The sequence below is a fragment of the Metopolophium dirhodum genome, chromosome 8, assembly GCF_019925205.1.
Source record: "Metopolophium dirhodum isolate CAU chromosome 8, ASM1992520v1, whole genome shotgun sequence".
In the NCBI taxonomy this organism is placed as follows: domain Eukaryota; kingdom Metazoa; phylum Arthropoda; class Insecta; order Hemiptera; family Aphididae; genus Metopolophium; species Metopolophium dirhodum.
In genome coordinates, this window is record NC_083567.1 from 18,877,989 (window position 1) to 18,903,945 (window position 25,957).

At 27.7% G+C, this 25,957-nt stretch overlaps 2 protein-coding genes across 6 annotated transcripts; one reads left to right on the top strand and one right to left on the bottom strand.

Annotated features, from left to right (window-relative positions):
• On the bottom strand, positions 1–25,310 carry LOC132949931 (unconventional myosin-IXAa-like). 5 transcript variants are annotated; one of them, XM_061021057.1, is made up of 32 exons: positions 24,653–25,310; positions 23,097–23,448; positions 22,782–23,025; positions 21,986–22,261; positions 21,829–21,923; positions 21,501–21,663; positions 21,289–21,424; positions 21,023–21,213; positions 20,784–20,959; positions 20,523–20,723; positions 20,267–20,402; positions 17,767–17,965; positions 17,608–17,677; positions 16,408–16,659; positions 15,409–15,640; positions 15,180–15,337; positions 14,842–15,067; positions 14,579–14,779; positions 14,446–14,516; positions 14,304–14,378; positions 14,164–14,243; positions 13,308–13,536; positions 11,857–12,107; positions 10,473–10,759; positions 2,335–2,511; positions 1,986–2,271; positions 1,667–1,911; positions 1,477–1,554; positions 1,082–1,278; positions 768–1,023; positions 527–710; positions 1–290 (listed from the first exon to the last, which is right to left on the bottom strand). In XM_061021057.1, the coding sequence occupies exons 2-32, from the start codon at positions 23,408–23,410 to the stop codon at positions 184–186; spliced, it is 5,793 nt and encodes a 1,930-aa protein (XP_060877040.1). In that variant the 5' UTR covers positions 23,411–23,448; positions 24,653–25,310; the 3' UTR covers positions 1–183. The 5 variants fall into 5 exon arrangements, with proteins under 5 accessions (XP_060877040.1, XP_060877037.1, XP_060877041.1 ...); XM_061021054.1 differs by having other exon boundaries at positions 14,304–14,381; positions 24,653–25,308; XM_061021058.1 differs by lacking the exon at positions 16,408–16,659 and adding an exon at positions 16,953–17,000 and having other exon boundaries at positions 14,304–14,381; positions 24,653–25,307.
• LOC132949933 (microsomal glutathione S-transferase 1-like) lies at positions 7,543–10,310 on the top strand. Its single transcript, XM_061021061.1, has 3 exons — positions 7,543–7,775; positions 9,644–9,729; positions 9,809–10,310. The coding sequence occupies exons 1-3, from the start codon at positions 7,638–7,640 to the stop codon at positions 10,056–10,058; spliced, it is 474 nt and encodes a 157-aa protein (XP_060877044.1). The 5' UTR covers positions 7,543–7,637; the 3' UTR covers positions 10,059–10,310.
• Positions 25,311–25,957: the final 647 nt, after the last annotated feature.

Below are 25,957 nucleotides of genomic sequence, written 5' to 3' on the forward strand. Positions count from 1 at the left end.
TAGCACCAACTAACCAACATATAATGGAAAAAATATAATACAAAACAACAAGTTATACAAAAGTAACAGCCTTTGGGATAACTTAAGTATTTTATCAAGTCTTAAATAATAAAATACACTCATAACTATATATGTTTAAAAAATACAAAAGAAAATGCATTAAGTAAAATTAATGTACTATGTTCAAACCATAATTGGATCCTCATCGCTATCCAATGTATTATTGTTCGAACGTTTAGATTTTTTTGTAGTATTTTTCAGTTTAGCTTTGCGATTACTACTAAGTGTATCTAGAAACAATCAAGAACAAAATATAGTATTATAAATAGATATTACTTTTTGTTTTGATGATGGTATAGATTGTGACAGTCTATACTGGGTAAATACTAAATTGTGATTATTTGTAATATTATTTATTTTATATAGTATCATTAATATGAATATATACTAATCTATACTATGATTGGTATGAAATATATGATAATCAAAGTTTATAGTAGAAAGTTTAGGAACATAAAAAACTTACTTGTGTCAACATCATCTAAACTTCCATCATCAGTTGATAAGAGATCATCATCTGAATTTGTGCGTCGTAAACTTGGTAAATTAGAGGTTAAAAAGTCTTTCTCTTTCTTGATTTCTTGAATTTGTCCAACCAGCATTTCTTCTTCTTCATCCATTTTACTGGGTCCTTCAGTTGGTCCATACACCTAAAACATTAGATAGTTTAATTTTTAACAACTCTAGAAATTTAATAATGTACATACTTTTGAAATACGTAAAGAAGACAATCGATGTGTAGCTGTATGATGTGCAGTATCTAATGTATCAATGTCAGCTAATGTTGATTTGATTTTATCCATTTGGTGGCTAATTATAGAACTGATGCAAAGAGTCTGTTGTTCAATGTCCCTAAGTGATTCTTGTGCAGGAACTAATTTATTTGTTCTTAGTACACATGGCGCAAACACTATAGCCAATGAACTAGCATTCATGCGGTTCACATTTTCATGTAATGCAACCCTGAAAAAAGAGTTATATCAAAATAAATTGGAGAAAAATGTTAGCTTATAATAAGTACCTAGCAAGATGAAAAACAAGTCTCTCCATTAAATCATAGTTGACTTTTGGTAATTTTTTTAAAATGTTAAACAGTGTTGAGACACGATCTTCTGATAGGCTAGCAGCACGAATAAAATCATCATAACAGTCAAATGTTAATAATGGTTCTGGCATGTCACGTAAAAATGACTTCAATACACTGGCCAGCACATGAACCTGTTGCACATAATTTAACATATTATTGAAACTAAAAGTTCACATTAATGTATGCCGAATAAACAATATGTATTTGTTAAATAATATGAGTACTAGGTAGCATAGAAATATAGAATACAAAACATTCTTGATTTAAATTTAAAATATGCCTAAAAGCTGGACTAGTTTTTTTTATTATTATTAAGTAAACTAACTTACCTGATATTTTTCAAATTCAATTTTGCTTACGTCATTGTTATCAATGAGTTCTTTAAGTTCATTTACACGTGTTGTAAGCTATAACAGATACATAAAAATCATCCGTTATGAACAAATTATTTGTTTTTATTTATTCATTAATTATATAAAATTAATACAACATAAACTGAATATTTGTAAAAAAACTTACTCCAGGTTTACGGTAAATGCCTTCTGTGTACATTCCATACATTTCAATAATAGTTATAAGACATTCAACGACAGCTGGAACTTTACCCATGCTCAAATCTAATTCACCTAAAGGACGTCCAAAAACTTTTCCTTTAGCAACGCAAATCCCCTTTGACTGCATGTTTGCAGTGGAAGAATTCATGTCTTTTAAACACTCTAGATTTGCACGAGTATAACATTTTTTATGACATGTCAATTTACAATCTAAAAGAAATCAAAATTATACAGCTGTAAAAAAATGTTTTTAATTATTTTAAAAATACCAAAGTTATACTCACTTCGACACACCAAACTTCTTTCAATTGGCCACAAAAAGAATGAAGTGCAAACTTCACAAGCTGTAGGAATGTTTATCATACTCATTTGTAACACGTGGCCACCATGAATAATGTGGTCTTCAGATTTCTGTTTTTTCTGTTTTTTACGTTTTGTTTTACTGGGCTTTTCTGTTTCAACTCGATTTTGACTCATAAACTCATTCATAAAACCACGAAACGCATTAACACAAAGAGTCACTGGAAAATCATCTTGGATTTTCTCATTACCACATACTGTTTCAATCACCTATATAAAAAAATATTTTTAACATAAGTATGTATGCAAAAATTAAAAAATACAATATCTTACATGTAAGAAGTTGGCAATTAGATCTTTATATTTAATATTGAGCACTTGACCGTTTCCTTGTTTATTAGCAACACTATAAGTTGCAATAAGATTTTCCTTAAACTCACGTAATGCCTGTTTAAATATTCTATCAACTTGGGATGGTTTTTTAACTTCTTCTCGTTCAATTTTGTATAGCTGAAATATAAAAATTAAATTAATATTATCTACTTATTGATTTGAATAATTTGATGTTGTAATTTTGTAATTTTATAGAAGTATGTAAAAACAAAAGGGAGACAGTTTTATTTAAATAAATAATTTTATAGGATTTACATGGGTCATTGTGGTGGGTATGCTTGTGTTATGGTATTATATTTGAAAATAATCATAAATATCACATTGAAAAAACAAGTTTGAGCAGGACTAAGTTAATAATCATACTTGTTTCAACTTCTTACTTTCTTCAAAACATTTTGTAATATTTGTTCTCTTCAGAGAAATTTTAAATTTTAAATTAATTAAATTATTACATTTTTAATAACTGATAACAAGATACAAATTTTCCTGATAAAAAATAAAATTTGAGCATTGTAAAGTTCAAGTATACAGAAATTATAATTTATCATGTATCCTTATTGTGACCTACAAGTAAAGATCAATAATGATTATTATTAAATAGTGACCTACCTAATACCTTACTACCAATATTCAATAAAACAAAAATATATACTGATATTATAAAATACAATCGTTAAATGTTGGACTTTATATTAGCCTTGTATTTGTAAGATGCACACTGCACAGGTAAGACTGACATCCTCTTAACTCTTAAGTATCCAATATTGTTAAAATTTAAGAGTTCATCAAGACTTAACAAAAAATCTGTGCCTAGTATCTTATTATAATATTTTTTAACTGTAACATAAGAATAAAAAATGTTCAAACTTTCATTAAGTAGGTCAGGGACAAATACAGGCCTAGAGATTTTCACTATGGACTCTAACTATTGATGGCCCCAAGGCACTGGTAGGTACTAAGTTTGGTAATCGTAAGTCGTGTAGTATGCTACCTAACGCTACTTCGCTGGTGAAGTATGTTACCTACCAAAAAACATTATGGGTGTTTACTGTATTTTACCTACTGATTATTGATTAATAACAATTTTTTAAGAGGGCGTCAGACACACATGTGTTGTCTCCATCTTAGAAATGTACAACAAATCAAAAAATGTTTTGCGCGGAACAATTTAACTCCCTCAGTATTTATAGCAGAATTACCAAAGTTCAACAACGCACAGGGAAGAACTTTATCTGTGTCGTAATGTTTTCATTTTTCAAACAAAAAATTAGAATTATGCATAGTTAACTCATATTTATCATCTCAAAATAATGTAATGACTAAGTATAAAATACCAGTGGGATACAAAATGGGGGGGGGGGGGGGCAACTGTAAAATACGGTCAATGGGCAGGGCACGGGCTCCATGGGCTCCCTTAAGTACGCACCTGGTTGAACTAATTAGTATATGTTGAAAAACTACAAAAGTATTGAAAAAAATATACTAATATCATTATTTATTACAGAAATGATCGTTAATAACTTATAAGTCAATATCGACTTGAATGGTGTGAATAGGTTCAAGCTATAATATTATCAAAAAATAATTTTTTTTAAGTTTCTAAGATTATTATTTTTTGAATTACAGCAAAATAACTAGAATTGATATTTTAAGTTAAAATTATATCAAATTTCATCAAAATCGATATAAGGATCGGGTGATCGTGTATTCGTGAGACATAAACGTAGCACGCTACTCGATATTTTATACTTCGAAGAATATTTATGAATTATAAATATGCAGTATAAAGGTCCACACACACACACTGCAGCGGTGGTGTTAAATTCTATTGTCTTGGCTTTACCGCCGCGGTGAGCGGTGAAATGTGTCCTGCAGCAGTTTTATAGTTTTCGTGGTTCGGCACTTTAAACCTAAGTATGACATTTAAGTATAACTTATCATAAATGTAACTATTCAAATTTTGAATTCGTAGTTGCAGTTTTTATTTTTTTATGGCAAATTTTTGCAAATTATTAAAAAAATACGAGAATACGGAGGATTTTATACTTTTTTTACCCCTAACTCCAAAGTATCAACTAAATACAATTTGCTAGAAACAATGTTGAATATTGGCATGAATTTTCTGTTTAAAAAACCCCGACATCAGCCACAAAAAATACAAAAGGAGAAAAATAGGTAACAAATCTACTGTACAGAGTATCATAGGCGCAACTAGGGTTAAAATTCTGGGGGGATTAACAAAACTGTTTATTTAAAATAACCTAGAGGGAGCTCATATCTAAATCAATGAGGAACATTTTTTTAGGGGGGGAGGGTAAATCCCCCTCGTTGCGCCAATGCACAATATAGGTGTAGAGTCGTTAATGAGTAGTAAGTAATGTTATGTATATTTTAAATTGGAATTCAATGATAAATAATTGCAGACGAATAATGAACGAAAAAAGACTGTAAGTCTATACTATACAAAGTATATATTATTAGAAATTTTTTTTCATGATATGTTTTTTAATACTGAAATTAAAGCGCAATTTATTTTACTAAATTTATTTAAATTCCGAAAAAATTATATTATTTATAAATATTTAATTATTATTATTAATTTTTGAGTCAATAAATAACCGTAGATCGGTGTGAAATGTGAATAGGTTTGTGGTATAAATAGATAATAGATTCAAATTAATCTAAATAAAATGAAAATTTTATTACGTATATAAAATAAAATATAATAATATTCGTCAAAGTTTCAAATTCCTATGAATAATATTTTTGAATTTCAACAAAATAATAAGTGGTTAATATACTTTGTTTAAATATATAATTTACAGGCTAATAACCTCAGCTGTTGAAGCCTTACACTTAATAAAAAAAAAAAAATATATAATTTCATCCAAATTTAAATTTAAAATGTATAAAAAAAAATTGTGCTTAGGTATATGTTAGAATCTGAATTTTTATCTTCAGATTTTTTTATAACATCATTTAATTATTTCAAATCATTTGGTATTGGTGGCTGAGGCACTAAATCAAGTTGATTTTTGAGACACCCCTCCCCCTTCCGATCAGGTAAACGAATCAGCCGATTTTTCTATCGTATTCGGCAGGCTCGATTATATAAATATATAATATATTAGCTGTAAAAATGTCCGTAAGGTAAAACCGTCAGTAGCCTCTATTCAGATTAAGAACACACCAGGCGGCCATGGTCAAAACCGGTGTGTTCTTATTCTGAATAGTTCTTTACCGAGTAAATTTTTTTTATCAACAATTAAAGATAAAAAAAAAAAAATCGAAAATGTCAAATTTCTATAATTATTAGTTCAGAGGTAAAAAATATTTTGAAAATTATTCTATTTATAGAAAATGCTAACATAATCTTTTAACAACAATTTTAAGTATCTACGGTCATTGTTTTTTGTATTACAACAAAATAAGAAAATCGTTTGATAGAAGATAATTTATTTTGAAAAATACTACAAATTATCCATTTTTACCTCTCAAAAGTCAAAAGTAACAACTAGATCCAATTTGCTATCCAAAACCATTCTCAGTTGAAGATCGAAGAATTCTTTCTACTATAAATCATGTATAGGTGCCTACATAAAAAACACGCATTGTAAAATCAATCAATACATTTATAACACTTATCATTGTTTAATAAATACATTTTTCGCTACACTTAGGTACTATCTAATATACATCATTTTGCAAGGAAAAATTCTAAAAAAAAAACAAATTTAGACTAACCCTTACAGACTTTAAATAGTCTGTAAAACTATAAATGAAACGCTTTTGAGTATAATAAAAAAAAACGTTCTAAAAAATAGTTAATTACTAAAATTATTAGGCAACTGAGTGAAAGTAGGCCACACATAAAACTTAAAAATTACATCCTAGGTTACGTCGACTAGAAAAACTTTATCGATGCCAAACTTTAAAAATTAATTTGATAAAATACTTTAAGCATATAATAGTAAACTTAGGTATTTTGACACTTTAATATAATAGTTTTCGTGTAAAATCAATTAAGAGGACATGATTCCCGAAGTGTTGTCTGCGTCTTACAAGTGCGTAACATAGAAAATTGTCGCTCAGCAAAATACGTGTAGCTTCGTTAATTTAAAAATTAGTGTGAATTGACCTCTTTTAAAATCTAAAGTTAAGATCATTATCTAGGCAACCTTATAGGCTTTTTAATACATTTTAATTTTAAAGCGAACAATGAGTATTTAAAAAGTATTCAAAAGATGTACAAGCAATTTACAATTTTAAAATACTTAAACTCGCTTTAAAATAATAATAAAAAGCCCACGAGGTTGCCTAAATTCAACTAGTTTAAATAAAATAATGGCTTAAAAATTAACTATTTTAACTACGAAAAAGGATGTACAACATTTGAACTTTGAACTTTGAACATAAAACATTTAATTATTTACAAAAACCGATACGAATATTATATGATAAAAATCAATAGCTAAAGGAAAATACACGCAAACTAACCCTTTAGGATATTTTAAAATAACTATAATTATATATTTTGTATATGGGGTGATTCTTAACCTAAAAATTTAATAATACAATATTTTATAATTGTTTGGAATTGGTACGTACTAAACTTAATACTTCAATCGTTAACACGATAGAGCACCCACATCAGTCAACAATTTTCAGAAAAATTTTGATTTTATTTCAAAAAAAATATTAACCTTCTATGAAGGTACATTTTATAATTATTTTTGCATAATTAACAGTTTGATTTGGTTTATGACTATTTATGATACGAGTAAATAACTTTTTTTGAAGGACCATAGATTATATTATATTAACTTGGGAAAGGTATCAAGTAGTAAAAACCAATTATTATTACCTAATATTAATAATTTATATTCATAGGTACAGTTAATGCCCCATGTCTAATGTCCCATGCAGTTTAAAAAGGTTCATTTTCAATGAGATTATAAATTTATATTATATTAATGATTCTTTATAAATAAATTGTGAACATTTTGAATATAAGCATATCATTTACGAATAAAACAATGTAGGTCGTCGAATTATGGAAGGGGAAGTAGAATTGTCGGTCAAAAAGTTGAGGGTTATCGTTACTAGTAAAAACTGGCAGCACGGTAGTATATCAACAGTCAAAATTCTTCTCATTCCTTGTCCGCAAGTTGCCTTGGTTAAACTATTTTTCAAAGTAATACAATTTTCCAACAGTAATAAGTGCGGCAATATATTTTTGTAAAATGTCAGATAATTCTACCATGGGATTATTTATGATATCAAATCCAGTGTTTGAATGTTATGCATTTTATGGAAGCATTCTTATTTTAAAAATGATTATGATGTCTTTTCTAACGGCACTTCAGCGATTTCGAAAAAAAGTAAGATTTATTTACGTTTATTTTTAGATATAGGTAAAAGTGTTTATATTCAATGCTTAAATTTAATTATTTTAAATAAGTGTAAAAGTAAAACATATTTTATATTTATATAACTTAAATTTCTGGTTTTTTCCTTTATAAATATTAAATAAATAGAAAAGAAAGCATTAGTACTTTACATTGGCACAAATAGGGGGGGGGGGGTAAGTCCCGCCAATTCATTTTTAGTTGTACCAACTATCTACAAATTAATTTATATATATTGTAAGATATGAAAGTCTCCCATTTCTAATTTTACACCTAATGGTCTGAACACTCAAAGCTGATAACCATATCAAAAACGATCTAATTTTATTGAAACGTACTGATTGATAAAATATATGAATATAAAAATGCGATAAGGATTTTGAAAATCTGTTCAGATTCTCAATTTTATGTTCTATAATATAGATCTTATTAACATTGTTTAACAAATTTAAAGACTTACACTTACCAACATTTATTCAATTATTCAATAGTGAATTACGTTTTTTTGGTTAAAGAAATGCAAAAAGTTTTTCGTAAGATCCAAACTTAACATACCTATTATTAAGACGTTGAAATCCGTTTTCAAGATCGCATCATAGGACCAAGCGGCAGAATCAAAATTGATAATACATTTATCCTAAATAATTCTTTACAAACATAAGAGTTTCAAATCCCCGACGCTACCCAGTAGTCAGTTCCATGAAATAGTATCTTATATTATACAGCCGTGCCCAGTACCCATGCATGTCCGTTTTACAAACGTACCTACGGAATAGCTAATTTGCGTTCATCAAAATCGATTGTGTGTTTTTAGTATGTTTTATATTAGAGTGAATTTACCCATAATCAAACTTAAGGGTAAGAACATTTCAAATTTTCCACAATTCTATATACAAGTAGAAAATTAAATTTTATTTTAATACTAAGATTTTTCCACTAATCTACTACCCGATACCTATTTAGGGGGTTGGTAGGGTGTATTGGTAGCGATGACTATATTTTTATCTGAAAGAAGGAGACTTCCTACAGCCCGCATCGATCTTTGATTTTGTATTTTACTTCAAATAAATATATTAAAAAAATTGTAAAAAAATGCTTTTTATCTTGTATTTTTTTTAACATATTATTAAGTTTGAGAATAAAATAATAAAAAACAGAGATCGATGCGGGCTGTAAAATATTTCCCTATAGCAATTAAAAAAAAATTATGAAATTTGGTTGATTCTACAAGGCGGTATCGTTATTCCCGCAGAGTGTATTATTGAGAACAAAATAGCATCGGCACCGGGCGCCTTAACTGTACTTTTTTCAATATTTTAATTTTCAAACGAGGTATGAGTATGTAAAATATTACAAATTAAAAATGCTTATATCTATCTTAGAAATAAAAATATCGAAAAATCCGACGCCTAAGCACAGAAAATGTTCTTGCCTTAAACTTTGATAATAGGTAAAATCACTCTTATTTTAAAACTAATAAAGTAATAACATACAGTCGATTCTGATGAACAACAATTTGGTATGCTGTAAGGAAGTTTGAAAGATGGAGGTAACACATGTATGGATAGCGTGGCTCTTAAATACATTTCTATTTATATGTTCTATGTTCTCACACACTGCAGCGATAGTGGTAAAACGAGTCTGGACACAATTTACCGCCACCGCTGCAGTGTGTGGGGACCTTTAAATGTTATACATTGAAATACTGTAGATAAAATTGCTGCATCGATACTCTTACATGCCCTTTATATTACATTTTATAACCAACCCAAAAATCAAATTTTTAACTAAGAAATGTAAAAAAAAATATTTATCCGAGTAATTATTATTGTATTCAATAGGTTTTCATAAGCCCAGAAGATACTGCAATTAGCAAAGGAGGCGGGGAAATTAGATATGATGATCCAGATGTCGAAAGAGTAAGAAGGTAAAATTATGAATGTTAATGAATTGTTCTACAAATAACTGATAATTATATAAATAATAATTTTGAATATCAATTTTAGGGCACATTTAAACGATTTGGAAAATATACCTATATTTTTAATCACTGGATTACTTTTGGTTGCCAGCAAACCTCAAGAAATGATAGCGAACAACTTGTTTAGGATTTATACATTTGTAAGAATAATGCATACAATTTCTTATGCTGTGTTTGTATTACCCCAACCTACAAGAGCAATATTATTTATTGCAGGAGCAATTATAAATATTATTATGGTAGCATATGTTATCTTAAGTATGCATTATTTTTAATTTATTTACTTGTAAGCAACTTATTTTGTTCAGTGCACGTAATTGACAATTTTAATATTACATAAATTATAAGAAAAATTCTAAATTAATATTTTAGGTATATATTATATTATTTTGTTTTTGTAAGGTTTGTTGAATTTATACCAACAGTTATGTTACTCTTATTAATATTTGATAAAAAATTCACATAAATGCAACTCATCATTAATATTTTAATTTAAATATATATACTATAAACAAAGGAACTGTATAAAATAATTTATAATAGAGTATACATATGTGTCACAATTGATATATTATGTTTATTAGGTCTATTAGTTTTTAAATGTATTGACCACAGTTTGCCATATCCAATTTTTTAAGTTACACCTAATAATATTAATAATAATCATTGAGTAAAAAATATAAACTAACCTTTTTGGTAATAAAATCTTGCATCATCTTAAGTTCACGCACGTCAGATATTATCTTGTCCGTGCGGTCTGTGAATTCTGATGTACCAGTCAAACTGAATTTTCCTATTGTAGTATTATTTTGATTATTCGCTATATTAGGTGTTATATGTGCTTTAATGCCAGCAGGGGCAGGTTTCCTAGGTTTTCTTCTGTTGGTCGGTCGATTACATCCATTTTGTTGTATGCATGGCATTTGTAATACACCACCATTTTGAATACACTTTGTATGAAATAACTTTTTACAATCTAAAATATAATATAATAAATTGTTTATCAATAATTGTATAAGAAAATGGTACAAAAATCAAACCACTATAATTGAGTGATAAGTTCAAAAAAAATTTAATAAGACTAATTATGTTCAGCATACACAATTTAATAGTTTTTCTCGTAATTACTAATATAGCCCATCCTCCAGCTCTATGCAGCTTGAAATATATATTCATTAATATCTGAAGAGTACCTACATAAATTAAGTAGACATTTCTAGATGCTGCCACTAATAAATTGTCATAATACTTTCAGACCACAATGTAGAGGTGCAATAATAAATGGTTTAAAAAAATTTGAATTTTTAGATGGGCTTTCACATGGGTTCAAGTAAAAATCAAATTTTTTTTAGTGTATTTATATGGTTGCCATTGGTTACAGAAAATAAAATAGTTATTATGACTACATAATTAATTAGCGATCTACTGGCAATTTAAAAAGTTTATAATCTTAAAAAAAATATGCATTGTAATATAGATTTATATATTGTTTTTTATTTATAATTTCACAATATAATATGCTTAGAAGTAGGGATTGGCATGACATACGAATATCTGAACTATCCAAATATCCGGATATCTAAATCCGGATTTGAATCAAATTCTTATCTGGATTTCTCAAATAATCCAGATTTATGGATTTGCTTTTTATGTGACTTATAATTATTTTTAATGTATGGAAAAATAAATTGTTTCTTTTATTGTAATCAAAATATGTTATAGAATTAAATTTATTGAAATATAAAAACAAGTCATGGATCAGCATATTCGGATTTTCGAAATCCGGATATGCTCACCACTACTTAGAAGAGATTCAGTAACATACAAGAATGTTATGAACCAGTTTGAGATGACACTGAATATATAATTTATGATAAAAAAAAAACAAAAAATATATAACAATTTGATTGGCTAGCTACTTATTGCTCTGCCTCACTTTCGTTCATGGACACACCTAGTAATATATAATATGTAAAATATTTAAACAAATAAAACATTTTATGCAGATAATTTTAATGAGACATTTTGCAATTAAAAATTAAAAATGCATCATAATAAAAATATTTAGATTACCTGAGCATTTGTGTCCTTGAGTTAAAAAGGCATCCATCAATTTATTACAATAAGTACATTTATCTTGAGGAGTAAATCTTCCTAATTTCCTAAATCGATGGCCAGCTATCGTAAACATGGTAGTGCCTTTCCATTCCAATAGTTCAAAAGACGGTGAATATGTTAATTTTGGTTCATCTGATTTTCCCGAGTGAGTGGTTGAGCCATCACTGTTTCTTCTTTTTAATTCTTTTTCATTTGTAATGGAATTGCTATTGAAAAGATAATATTTACGGTTTTCATACAAAATAATATTATAAAACAAAATAGTTATGAGGAAGTCGGCGCACCATTTGTTTTATCTCTATGACATAACAAATTTATGTTTAGCTAAACCAAACCTGTGTTATTACTTTTAATATTATTGTGAATTCACATATTATCAAACTTTAAGCTAAGAAATGACCTATATCCCTATGGCTTTTTTACAATATTTTAATTTTTACATTTATAAGTATTTTTAAATTGTAATAATTTACACCCTCATAACTTAATTGAAATTTCATAAAATAGCCAACGTAAGGACACGGATAATGTTCTTAACTTAAAGTTTGATAATAGGTGAATTCACTCTAATATTAAAAGTAATAACACAGGATTGGTTCTGCTAAACTTAAATTTGCTAAAATGCGTGTGGGTCAGAGAGAAAACAAATAGTGCTTTGACATCGCTTAAGTTAAATCACAATAGTTCAAGACTAATAACTTTTTCTTAATTCCATGATAACAATTTATAATTGCAAGAAAATACAAAATTATGACTTCAAATACCTTAAATAGTGCACATTCACACATGGACACTTTCATGGATAAGAAACATTTACAGAAAAAAAAAACATTCCGGTTTGCGGTACACTCATTCCGTTCAACCAATACATTTCAAATACCTAAGATATACCGAATTATGATACAAACATCAACATCCAGAAACCCACCTTCAGCAAAAGCAGTCTATATTACCAAATGTATAAAATAAACTGATCTCCGTCGACTGATTTAATAAAATCTCAACTCATTGACTACCAACTGCTTGCATCTTTTTGTGGTTCTCCTTCCAATGCGTACATAAAACAATAATGTCTAATAAAAAAAAACTACTTTCATATGGTAATACTTTCAAACAGTGTATGAATAGATTTTTTAAATATCTATTTAATCAAAATTTAGCCAAATGGCGTCAAAATACCCTAAGAGCGTCAATTGGCAATGGAATGCAATCAATGTGTTAAATAATGTAAATAATATATTTTAATTAGTTAATAACTTCATCGTTGTCATAAATATGTAAAAAAAATAATTGCCTTAAAAAAACTAAAAGTATGAAGATACTTGAACTGTCTGTTAGTTATTATATTACTATATTAGACATTGGGTAATTTATATTTTACTAAATTCAAATATTTTTTATCTTACTCTGGTGCTGGTTCAGTATTGGATACACGAAGTCGACCCAATAAACGGACTGGAGGATTTGGCTCGGAAGTAACATGAGGAGTTCTGGTCAGTAAAGTGCGTTTATTAGAATCACTGGTTCGTTCTCTTCGTCTCCAAACAACTGGTGGTTTCATATGAGTATCATCTAATTCACTATCACTAAACGCTGTTCCTTCATGAGTCGGACCATCAGTCTTGTGAAAACGTTCTATGAAGTTAAATTTTTTTTATTTTATTTAAAACAAATTAAGATAGTAACATAACAGTCCCTACTTAAATACTAAAATTGTTACTAATAATACATTTTTCATAATATGAATATAAATATTATACAACATAGATATAAGATACCTAAATATTTAAACTAATCATGGTATACAAATATAAGAGTAGGTATATAACACATATTATGTCATATAATACGATAAAATTATGAAGGAATGGAAAATAATTTTGTTACAAACTAATAAATACAAAAGTATTTTTTTTTTTTTTTTGTAACAGTTAAAGTAATATTAAAAAACTATTAGTACGATAAAGATGGTTTAGAATTAGAAATATATCAACTAAAAATTGACAAATTTTATAAATATCTATTATTTTGATAACGAAATAGTTTAATTATTAATCATGAAAAACAATAAAAAAAATATGCAAAATTTAATATATTTTCATTTAGAACACTTATTTTATTTATTTATATATTCTTGATTTAATTCAATAACATTTGACATAATATATATGTGAAAAGTCTATAATGTATATATACATAAGTGAATAGAATGAACAATTCTATCTATTTTAAATTAAAATACTGATAATTTAATATCTATACCTTTATGTACATCAGTGGGGTGAGATTCTATTCTCAGACGAGATGAAACTTTTCTTTTTGGGGCTTTAAATTGTTCTTCTCTGTATAAAGTAAAAACAATTAAAAATTGAAATTTTAAATTGATAAATTAATTTTCATACTTAATATTATTCATCATTTTAGGTTGTATAAATGGATCAGCTTCTGATTCGCTGTCACCTTTTGCTCCTCCACTACTTCTATGAATGAAAAAAGTATAAATTATGCTAATTAAAACGCAATTATTGTTATGTAAATATTTACTCAGAATCGTGCAGTTCTTCTTGACTAGATTCTTTAGAATTGCTAATTTGAGGAGCTGAAATACTCTTCCTCTGCAAATATTATATATTAAATTAAAATTAGAATAATTCCAAAATGTATTAAAATGATATACCGTATTTTTTATTTTTGAAAACTTTTGTCGAGCTAAATAACCCCGAGAATGGGCCTGTAAAGTAATAACGCTTCTTCGTAAATTCTTATACCAGCTTGCTACTCTATGTTTTCGCCATACAGATTGTATATAAACAGCAGCTGATTCATCCATTCTCATTTTATTAACCAACCTTTGAGCCAATATCATTCTCCACCATGACTACAATGGAAAATAAAATATATTATGTCCAAAAAATAAAATGTTATAACGTTTAATTATACTTGTAACGTTTCTGTAGCCCATGTAATTCTAAGATACTGTCTTCGTTGTAATAGTGTACGAAACCAACGTTGTATAGTTACAATGCTTGCCATAATTTGTTGATGAAGTCTATAGTCAAGTTTTAATTTTTCACACTCTCGTAAAAATACCTTTGATTCACCAATTTGATAATTATCTCTATCTAAATTTAATGTTTGTAAGAAATTTCGAACATCTTGAGAGTTACTATAATATAAAGTTAGTTCAACAAAATTAAAATTTGATTAGAAACATTACTAATATACACAATTAAAGATACTATCTTAAATCATGCTAATATATAATTTTTTTTTTTAACCTATTAAGTCCTTTAGGTAGTAATATTCGATAAAGTTGAACAAATTCCTCATAACTAAGTCGTACATTATATCCAGCTTGACGAATTCTCACAGTTTCTAACATTCCTGTATAGCGTAATTGTCTTTGAACAGTATCATGATCAAACATATTTGCAACCTATATATTATAAAATAAATATAAGATTTAAATGTAAATAAATAGTTTTAGAAATTATTAAAAAGACTCACTTTATTACTATTGCTTTTAATACATCGAATAAAAAATGGATTTGCTTGATTAAGAGTATCCATAAGGCTATTTAAAGACATTTGAAATTGAGCAGTTACTGTAAGAGGTTGTTTACGCGCTTTACTGTTAATTGAACCCTGTACTTGTATTCGTCCAGCAAGTGTTTTTACACTTTGAAGATTTTTCAATCCTTTGTTACCACGGTCTTTAGGTCTAAAAGATTTATTTTTCCTGTAACATTTAATATTTTATTAGCTGTGTCAAATAAAAACCAATATTTATAAAACTATTTATAGATATTTAATTTGTGTATATGGAAGTGTGTTAACAAGAAAATTATAAAATGTCTATATGTAAACAATTTTATTTGTTAGTAAATAATTGAAAAAAATACAAAGCACAAGACACAAGTGTACAGACTTTAAAATGTCAACTAATATTATTAAAATAAATGAATATGGAACAAATATACATTTTTATATTTTATACTCATTTATACTCAATACTCATAAAGGTCTAACAGATTTATTTTTAGTAGTAATAAATAATACATTTTTTTTGTTTAAAAATGTGTATTAAATATACGATAAATATATGAAAGCTAATTAAAATTATTATTTTTTTGGAAACATTTTCACAATAAAGAATATGATTATTTGTTAACTTTATAATATAGATGAAAAATAAAACCTAGCATCATAATTATTTACAAAATATGATTTCAAACCATGCACATGCTTAAATAATACCAAGTACAAACTAATCATATCCCATGCTAAAAACCATAATATGTTTAAGTAAAATTATATTTATAATGTTAAAAAGGAAATTATAATTTCATAAAATGTAATATTATGTTTTAATTTTTAATATGTTTGGAGTAGTTTGTTTATTGCACAGGATAGATAAAATAGAAGATTCCCATTTCAAGTGTTTTTATAAACTTCCGAAACCATCCGAACACCAAGTTTTAATATGTTTAAATTTTGGAAACATACATAACAATTTGTGTAGCTCGTTCAATGACTTTATCTTCATCCGTAGATTTACAATTGGCACGAGTTTTTATATCTTCTTTATTTATAATTTTATTAGAATTAACAATTTCTAAATTTGTAAATTTATTGAAAGCTGAATGATTTTTATATATATTATGTTCATTGTTTGGGGCAGATGCCAATTTTTTACCCACATTAAGCACATATCCACCTGCATATGATGTGGAATTTACGGGAAATTTTGGAGTGTACCTGTAAATATTATGTTAAATAATAATATGCTAATTTGTTTTGTTTAAATAACAACGAACAAAAAAAATCAAACTTAAATTCATTCAGAGGTAATATGTGAAAAAAAATAATATATAAATATTGTAACTTTAAATTTAAATAAAACTGGCCCAAAATAAACAATATAAGCCACATATCATATGATATGTCTAAACATAAATGAATACGTATAAATAATAAATATATTTAGATATGATATGAATATTAAAATGATACATTTTAAGCAGTAACAACAGTATTTAAACTTAACTTACACAATACGATTTATGGTGAGGTTCACCGATGACATTGTTACTAGATGACTGGATGTAGCATAAAAATTAATATTAAGAAATAAATAAATTTACATTAAATTATAATTTTATGGACATGAAAAAAATATTTTTAAAAATCCAGATATTACATAAAGTATTTTGAAATTTGATTTAAAAGTAATAAATGTACAGTAAGCATTTTTACTTTTTTTTTATTTAGTCAACCTTCAGAATGTTTGATGATATATGATAAGGAACTGTTAAAATACACTTAAAAATAATAGCACAATTTTGTTCCAAATCATACGAAAAATGCAATAATTGTATAACAATTGAATATAAATAAACTTAACTTAATTAAATATCTCTATTTAATCTTGGAATATTTATTGTTAATTTATTTAAAGTATATAATATATTTAATCATAGTCAGTTTGGGAAGCGCTCTTTCCACCCATTTTTAAATAATAAATTATTTTAAAATCTATAATATATTGAATCATTTTGTATTTGTTCATAATATATATAAATATAATATAAAATTTTTAGATATAACATAGTTCAATGGTTAACTATCCTTAAAGAAATGGTTACATACATATTATGTATTTTAGTATTAATACAATAACTATATTAAAGGAAGAAAATAAATTACCTGATTAAGCTGTCATTTTGCAAACTATTTCTGAAACGTAAAGATATACTTGAAGCTTTTACACCGTCAACTAAAATGAGATATAATTAATATTAATTAAGATAATTTTTAAAAATTTAAGTAATTTATATAATATGTTTAAAAAACATAAACAATTACCTCTACTTTGTCGATGTCTACGACCAGCTTCTTGAAATGAAAAATAACCTCTAAAAAATGCCCTTACAATTGCCCAGCGGAACACTGCAACTGGATCCGCACCAACAAGTTCTCGGACAAAAGCCATGCTACTATTTTTTAATACACCTACAATGTCTTGTCGCATAAGGTCTAAATTTTTCTCTCTCATCTCAAAAACCTAAATAGAATAATTCATTTTGGCATTAAATAAAAAAGTTAAAATAAAAACATTAAAATAAATAGTTAACAATTTAATTTATAGAAATAATTTAAAGTTCTCTTTTAATTTTATGCGATTTACAAAACTACTAGAAATCTCCATCAACGCCTAGACTAAAAGATGGACTTAGCAAAAGAAAACGGGTATAATTTTTAAAATATTAATGTAATGAGTGAAGTTGGGTAGGTATTGTTTTTTTTGAAGTGAATCAAGCACTTATTTATTAGATTTGAGTAACTCAAAAGTCAAGTACTCAAAATTAGTCTTGAGTATTGTGCGCTGACACAGAAATTACAGTTTTATTGTTGACACGGTGATTTATAAAGTGTTTAGTGGATATGGAATAAAAATTAAATAATTCAATCAAGACCATTTTTCCAATAAAATAGTACAGTACTTATGTTTACATATAATGTAATTGACTAAACAAACTAGACTTGAGAATTTTTTAAAGTTGATTTCCTGCCCAACTCTTACTAGTGAGATTATATTTAAAAACATTTAATTATCATACCTTTTAACGTTGGTAAAAAAACTTGAAATTAAAGATATAATTAAACTATTCTCATTTTGTATTAGCCTGTCATTAATACAATATTTGTCAGTGAAATAAATATAAAAAGAACCCTTCTGAATTGTATACTTATAAAGTTATAAATTTTAAATTAGAAACATTAGTATCAGATGAATTATAAAAAGGTGGGCAAGTGGATGTCGCTCTGCTGTACAGTAGGTTACAAGTGGGTCACTGTGATGGATGGTGTTAAATTTGAATTCAATGATAAATATCATTGTATAAGAAAAACGTTTCTGAGCGAAAACGGTCAGTCAGCCTATGATATTACTAAGTAAATTTGTTGATATTATTGTGAATAAAGTAATTTATATATAACCTATTTACGTGGAGCCTTGTTTTAAATTGTCTATCCTTAGCTATAAAAGTTGAACATTTTATACATTTATAACTACAATATAATTATTAAACCTTGTCAAAATTTGAACTTTAAATGCTTATAAAAACAAAATTGTGCTCATGTATTTTTAATATTTTTCAACTGCTATTGTAACAATATATCAGGAGCCTTGCATCAAATTTTCACGCTTTTTACCCAACAAATAAAATTTTATTGATATTTATAGAAAAAAAACTAAAATAATTGAAAACTAACAATGTCCGTAAACAGTTCAAAAAGAGTCAAAATATTTTCAAAATTGTATGGTGTATAGAAAATGAAAATATAAACATTCAGTAAAATGTTCATGTATCTACAGTCATACGTTTTTTAATTACAACAAAATAAGAAAAACGTTACATGAGATATCGAGTGAATATCAAATGTTGTGAAAATATGAATTTCAAACGCTCATAAAAATTTAATTTGACTTTCTTGTAGACATTTTTTTTTTTTGATAAAGGTAGACAAACTTATGGATAATCTTGTATTAAAATTTCAAATCTTAGATTTAAAAAGCAAAATTTTTATGAATTCTCAACTCAAAATAATTTGCTAATTTTAATGTATTTTGTCAAGATTTGAACTTAAAATGCTTATAAATAAAAACTGTGACTAACGATTTTTAATTTTTTTTATTTGCCTTTGAAACAATAACCTAGAAGCTTTCTATTAAATTTTCAAGCTCTTTTACCAAACAGATAAAATTGTATTGATATTTATAGAAAAAAAAACTAAAAAAATGGAAATTGACAATGTCCTTACACAGCTCAAAATAAATCAAAATATTTGGAAAATGTTTTGGTGTATAGTAAATGCTAATATAAACATTCAGTCAAAATTTCACATACCTACGGTCATTTGTTTAAGAGTTGCACCAAAAACCAAAATTTTGAGAACAGATTTTAACCCGTTTTTCCTTAATTTTTCTCTTGTTTTTCATGTCGCTTTTGAAAACTACTGGGAAATATTTACTTTTGACCCCCCCAAAGTACCAACTAGATTCACTTTCTTATCAGAAAAGTTACTGTTGAAAATCCAAGCATTTTTACTGTCCTAAAAGGTGATGACAGACACAAAAATAAAAAAACATCATTATAAAATCAATACATTCATCGCTTCGCTCAGAATCTAAAATTGTTCATGAATCATCTAGTTGGTCTAATTTAATTATTATTTAAAACTCAAAAAGCAATTAAATATTTGGACTGGTGAAATATAATATCTTTAGTACATACAATTTAAATCAAGGTATACAACTAGATTTTAATAAATTAAAAATATGATGTATAATGTGTTAAATTACTTGATATTTAACTCGTCCAGCATAATGTCTCACAATGAAAGCATTTTCTTTACGTTGAGGCATTTCATAGAACTTGTTATCCTTGTGAACAGAGTTAAATTTTTGTAATAATGTTTCAGAAGATGAGCCAGGAAAACTATGAAACAAATGGTAATAGTGAAAATACTGTATAAAGGTCTAATGGTGTGTACAGTAAAATTACTGTAGGTAATATTAAGTTATGCCTAGTTTAACTGTAAATATTATTACTACTTACTTGCATTGATCATCTAAAACACACAATAATCCATTAGGTTTGCCTTCAATCAATTGCAAACATCCAGTATTATCTAAAAAATCTATATCGCTCCATTTAATTCCTTCTTTGCGGTATTCTTCTTGTTCATATTTAAACACATGTTGATTGAAATAATATTGAAGATGTTCATTGGCATAATTTATGCAAAATTGCTCAAAACTAAATAAACCATATATTTATTGTACATAAATCAAAATATAAAATTTATTTATGATTTACCTATTTGAAGTACCAAAGTCTTCAAATCCAAATATATCTAACACTCCAATTGAATTTCCTTGATGATCTCTTAAAGTATCTTTTTTTGAAAGTAATGCATGGTTTACTTGTAATACAATCCAATCAAATAAAGCACCATAAAGACATTTTGCCATTGCATCTCTAGCTGCTATAGCCTATAATATTTAAAACAATAATGTTGTTTGAAAGTGTAAATACAGAAAAAATTAATATATTACCTCAGGTAACTTATAATTAATTACTAATGTTTCTCCAGATGCTTTAGCACGTTTAGCTGTTAAAGCAGCTAACAATGTTTCCTGTTTTACTCTAAGAAGTTGTGATATTAAAAACACTATTTCAGGGTTACGTACAGCAACCGCTTCATCATGATGGTAAGCAGACTTGCGAGGTTGAAAATCAACATTTCCTAAAAATAAAAATGAATTTAAAAATATTGAGGAAAAGAATTATTGCTATATTGTATAATATAATTATTAATTACCTAATAATAAAACTGCTGAAAGAACTGCAAATAATCGGCGTTGTTTCTCAGGTGTGAAACCTACCATTTCCATAGATTGTTTTAATCTAGAGAATTCATATTTTTCATCTAAATTACCTAAAGTGTAACATCCACTCTAAAAATTTAAACACAAACATTTTCATTAAAGTTAAAATGAATGCTAATATATTAATATATAAAAATGTTCTTACTCCATTTAAATAGTTATAATAATCTACTCGGTGTAAATGTAATGCCTCTTTTTCTGTATCACTAGCTCCATTTAAAAGGTAATAAAATACATGATAATTACGTTCATTTTGTCCCTGGGAACAAATTCTGGATTTTTCTAAAAGATATTTTTGAACAACCGCACTACAATTTACAAAAAAATAAAAGTTAAAACATGTAAGTCTTAGTTACGATTTTTGAAATTTAAGTATTAAAATATTTAAAATACAATTTTAAATAATTATTCAACAATCATATAAAAATGATAATAAGTTAAAAGCTTACAATATTTAATTATTAAGTACTTACCCATGTACCATTCCATTTTCTTTGTAATTAACTTGTATGAACTTACCAAATCGACTTGAATTATTATTATGTGCAGTTTTAGCATTGCCAAAAGCCTAAATAATAATAATATATTGCAGTGTTACAAAAAAAAAAGTTTAAATATTTAATAACATACTTCTAACACTGGACCAGCACTAAGTATAGTCTGTTCTACACCACTCCCATGACTGCCTTTCTGACTCAGAGCAGTGAGGTGGTGTAAAAGAAAATTTGTAGATTCTGTTTTGCCACTACCACTTTCTCCACTTATCACAATGCATTGATTACGTCTTTCCCTTAGCATACAATGGTACGCAGCGTCAGCAATGGCAAAAATATGAGGAGGCAGCTCGGGACCAAGTCTTCGGTTTTGATAGAGTTTTACGTATTTTGGATTATAAATGGGATGAAACTAATAACAAAAATTAATGTATAAATATATGTGGTAATATTGTAATATTATAATTTTTTTAGCAGATAACTACAGAAAAAATGTAATTAAATATGTGTTTACAAATTATTGTTACAATAAATATATTTATCATAATAAACTTTTAAAATATCAGCAACATTTTATTTAAAATATAAAACTTAAATTTTTTTAAAAATTAATTTAAATTTAAATTTAAAACTGTTTTCTATCATTGACCTATACCAAGCCTCGATCAAACTACCAGAGAAAGGTAAAATTTCTGGGGTTTTGCCATATATTTTTTTTTATGACATTTAAATTTTTTTACTGACCACATCACTCAATATTTAGTTTATTTGCGCCCAATTTAAAGTTTATAAAATGTGTTAACGATTAACAGTATTAAGAATATATCGTATTCTAATTCAAGATTATTGACTAAACCAAATAGATCACCTGCTAAATGAATGCTATAATATTTTACTAATGAAAAACTCAATAAATTATTACTATATTTTACCTTAAAAGGATTAACTGCAATTAAAATGGAACCAACATATGTATATATATGACCAGCCAAAAATCTAGCTCTTAGGTTGTCTAAAAGTGTTTGTTCGTTGAGATCAGGTAGTTGACAAAGATCTGGATATTCTCGATCTTGGGGTTGATAAAGAAATCTATAGAAGTAGTCTCTTATAAGTTGTGGGTCCATAGTGAAACCATCAGCCCACAGACTGTCTGATAGTTTTTCTCTCAAATAAAATCTGAAAATTAATAATTAGTGATGAATAAAATAGTAACTAAATGTTTAGAATATCTTTAATCTATGTTTTACCTATAATATTCTTCTTGTTGAGTGTGCCTACGAGGTTGGGGCCATAAAAGCATAACAGCTACAGGGCATTCTGTAGGACCAAGTCTGCGTTCTTTACATTCTCGTCCAAGAGCATCACCAACCACCTCAGCTAGCTCAAATGCACTGTTGCAAGTAGTTCCACAACCCCCTGATAAAGAAAGTCGTTCCACAATACAGCTAACAATCTCATCAGAAGAAGTTTGTTTGCTAGCCTCCACACTGAGTGCTTCATAACATTGGGATAAAGCACCCACAAACACTTGCACTATGTACCTCTGGTTGCCTTCACCCATGGCATTTAAAGTTCATGCTCTATCAACAAGTGGCATAACTTATCAAAAAAAAAAAAAAAATATTAATATTAGAATTTAAATTTAAAAAATGATTTAAATAATACTGAATTAGTTTATTAAGTGACTTTTTAATGATTAAATATTAGGCTAGTATTAACAATACAAAATACAAATTTTAAATAAAATCATTTCAAATAAGTATGAGATAGGTAAGATAATATGGTTAAATTCATAAAATCCAAATCATGTGGAATGGTCTAGCTCAAGGTTGTATTCATTAATGCATTTAAGGGCAGGGCTACAAAATAATTGTTTATACTTATAAAGTTATAAGTATTAACAGAATATAAAAATGTCATTAAAAATAAGAAAGCAATTCATTAGAAAAAAAAAATTCAACATAAACAAGATACTATCATCAAAAATATACTTAATATAAACTAGAAATTACAAAACAAACTTCCTTGCTTACTATAATATTATTTTTATTTGTTTACATATTGGATGTAATATCTATTATAGTAAAATAAATTATATAATTTTCTAATTTCTTAATTAATTTAAATTTGTTTACCTACATTTATTAATAATTCAACTTTATATCAAAATCAATACTTTTTTAAGCTGCAAATTCCTTGAATTTCTTTGTTCTTTCCAACTACAATTTAAAAAATGCTTATATTTTTGAATAGGTTTAATAAGTTTAATGAAACAGAATGATAAAAAACATATATTTTTCAAAAGATTACACTGTACTATTTATAGGAATTCATAATTTATGAAAACGAAATATATACGTTATCTAAATATACAAAGATGTTATAGTCATAACAATTACCTAGGTTCTAGGTGCTACGTAGGTGAATAATTTTGATAATAAATGAGTCTTAATATGCTGAGTATTACATACCTAGGTATGAATATGAAAATCCAAAAAGTACCAGTCATGTCGACAGTTGAAAATTCTCGGCTAGGCCGGGTAAGATTGTTTAGTCTAACACTACAATCTTCTGGTTGTTATACCCTTTAAGGTGATTCTGAATTCTGATAAGACAATACGCGATTAATTATTAGGGACACTGTTTGGTATTTATAATAACGACCAACTGCAAAACCGTTGGTTTGATGGGAACTAACTCTACACAATGCTTGTACCATCAGTGGAGCCTATATTAAAACGAAACACAAATACGCAATGGTTCCCGGGGGGGGAAGTGACGATAGAAAACTCAAGATCCATACCGACGTCGACGATGGATCGCGCAGCCACAGACGAGTTCCGGCTCTCAGGAGTGTCTGTCGTAGTGTCGTCGAAATAATATTGAATCCGATCGATGATAAGACGGCCTCGTCCGGATGGTGAATCGTGCGTCAATCGCTGTCGGATAACGACGTGTAGTCGTCAAACGCAGACGGACGGCGGTACGACATCGCGCGCGCAACTACGGTTCTCAGAGCGTTAAGGGTCCGGCGACGAGAAAACCTAGGCGACCAAAGGTCCTATTTCTGCAAAACCGTTCGTGGAAACCAGAAAAAAAATCAATTTTGCGTACCCACTCACTATACTATAGACCGCGACGACGGACACTGGCGAAACACAATTACACAAACGGATGATAATGAATAATGATGATGATACGGTTATATTCACTTGTTGGCGTTTTTCTGTGTGTGCCGTGAGCGTGTGTGCGTGCGTGCGCTACATCTTTTTGAAAATGATAATAACAGAACGTACGTAATCACTAATAGCACGGGGGACACGTCCATAGAAAGGAGATTATGGCCGCGCGGTCCACCCGATAGAGGGGGGGTCTCTGGTTTCTTCGCCTCGCTCGCTCGCAATTTTACGTGTGGCGGACGTTTTTATATTTATTTTTTCTGCCTGCTTTTCTTTATCCACATCCGACACGACGCGCGATCTCCTCGGAAAAACGGAAACGTCAGAAACCGATAATATAGATAAAATTGTTCAATGATTCGAAAACGCGGTCGCGCATCAGCGCATGCGCTGATGTATGAACGGTGCGGCGGGCGATCCGTCGTATGATACGCCATACCCATGTCCCATACGGCGGCATACGCGATACGCCATAGTGGCCATACACGACGTCTATCTGGCATCTGCTCCAGAGTCTGGACAACCACGGTATGCGCGTGCGCTAAGCATTTTCCCACGGTCAGAGAATATTTTTCATTTCGAAATGTGTGCCTATAATACGTCTATTTTATACTCAGATACTCTATACACTATAATAGTATTTAGTATTTAGTAGACTAGACACTAGTGAAGTAGTGAATACTGAGTACACTAGGTGTACCTATTTCCCTGTTGTACGCAATCGTATATTCGTATAATTATTATATTACCTACCATTTAGTATTTACTATTTTAGTCTATAAACTATTATAATTTCAAATTTGTATTATGTCATTACAATATATATATTATACATAATAATATAATAATATATATAGGTAGTTTAGTAGTTAGGTTTTATTATTATTTAATACCCATTTATTATGGTAATCGGTCAAAAAGTTGGACAA

Bases quoted from the DNA above. Each gene is read 5' to 3' on its own strand.
- LOC132949933 (XM_061021061.1), top strand. From the start codon at position 7,638: ATGTCAGATAATTCTACCATGGGATTATTTATGATATCAAATCCAGTG. The intron at 7,776-9,643 runs GTAAGATTTATT...TGTATTCAATAG, and splicing joins TTCAGCGATTTCGAAAAAAA to GTTTTCATAAGCCCAGAAGA. The intron at 9,730-9,808 runs GTAAAATTATGA...TATCAATTTTAG, and splicing joins GATGTCGAAAGAGTAAGAAG to GGCACATTTAAACGATTTGG.
- LOC132949931 (XM_061021054.1), bottom strand. From the start codon at position 23,410: ATGGGTGAAGGCAACCAGAGGTACATAGTGCAAGTGTTTGTGGGTGCT. The intron at 21,664-21,828 runs GTAAGTACTTAA...TGTAAATTGTAG, and splicing joins GAAAATGGAATGGTACATGG to TGCGGTTGTTCAAAAATATC. The intron at 21,214-21,288 runs GTAATTAATAAT...TTTTATTTTTAG, and splicing joins TTCAGCAGTTTTATTATTAG to GAAATGTTGATTTTCAACCT.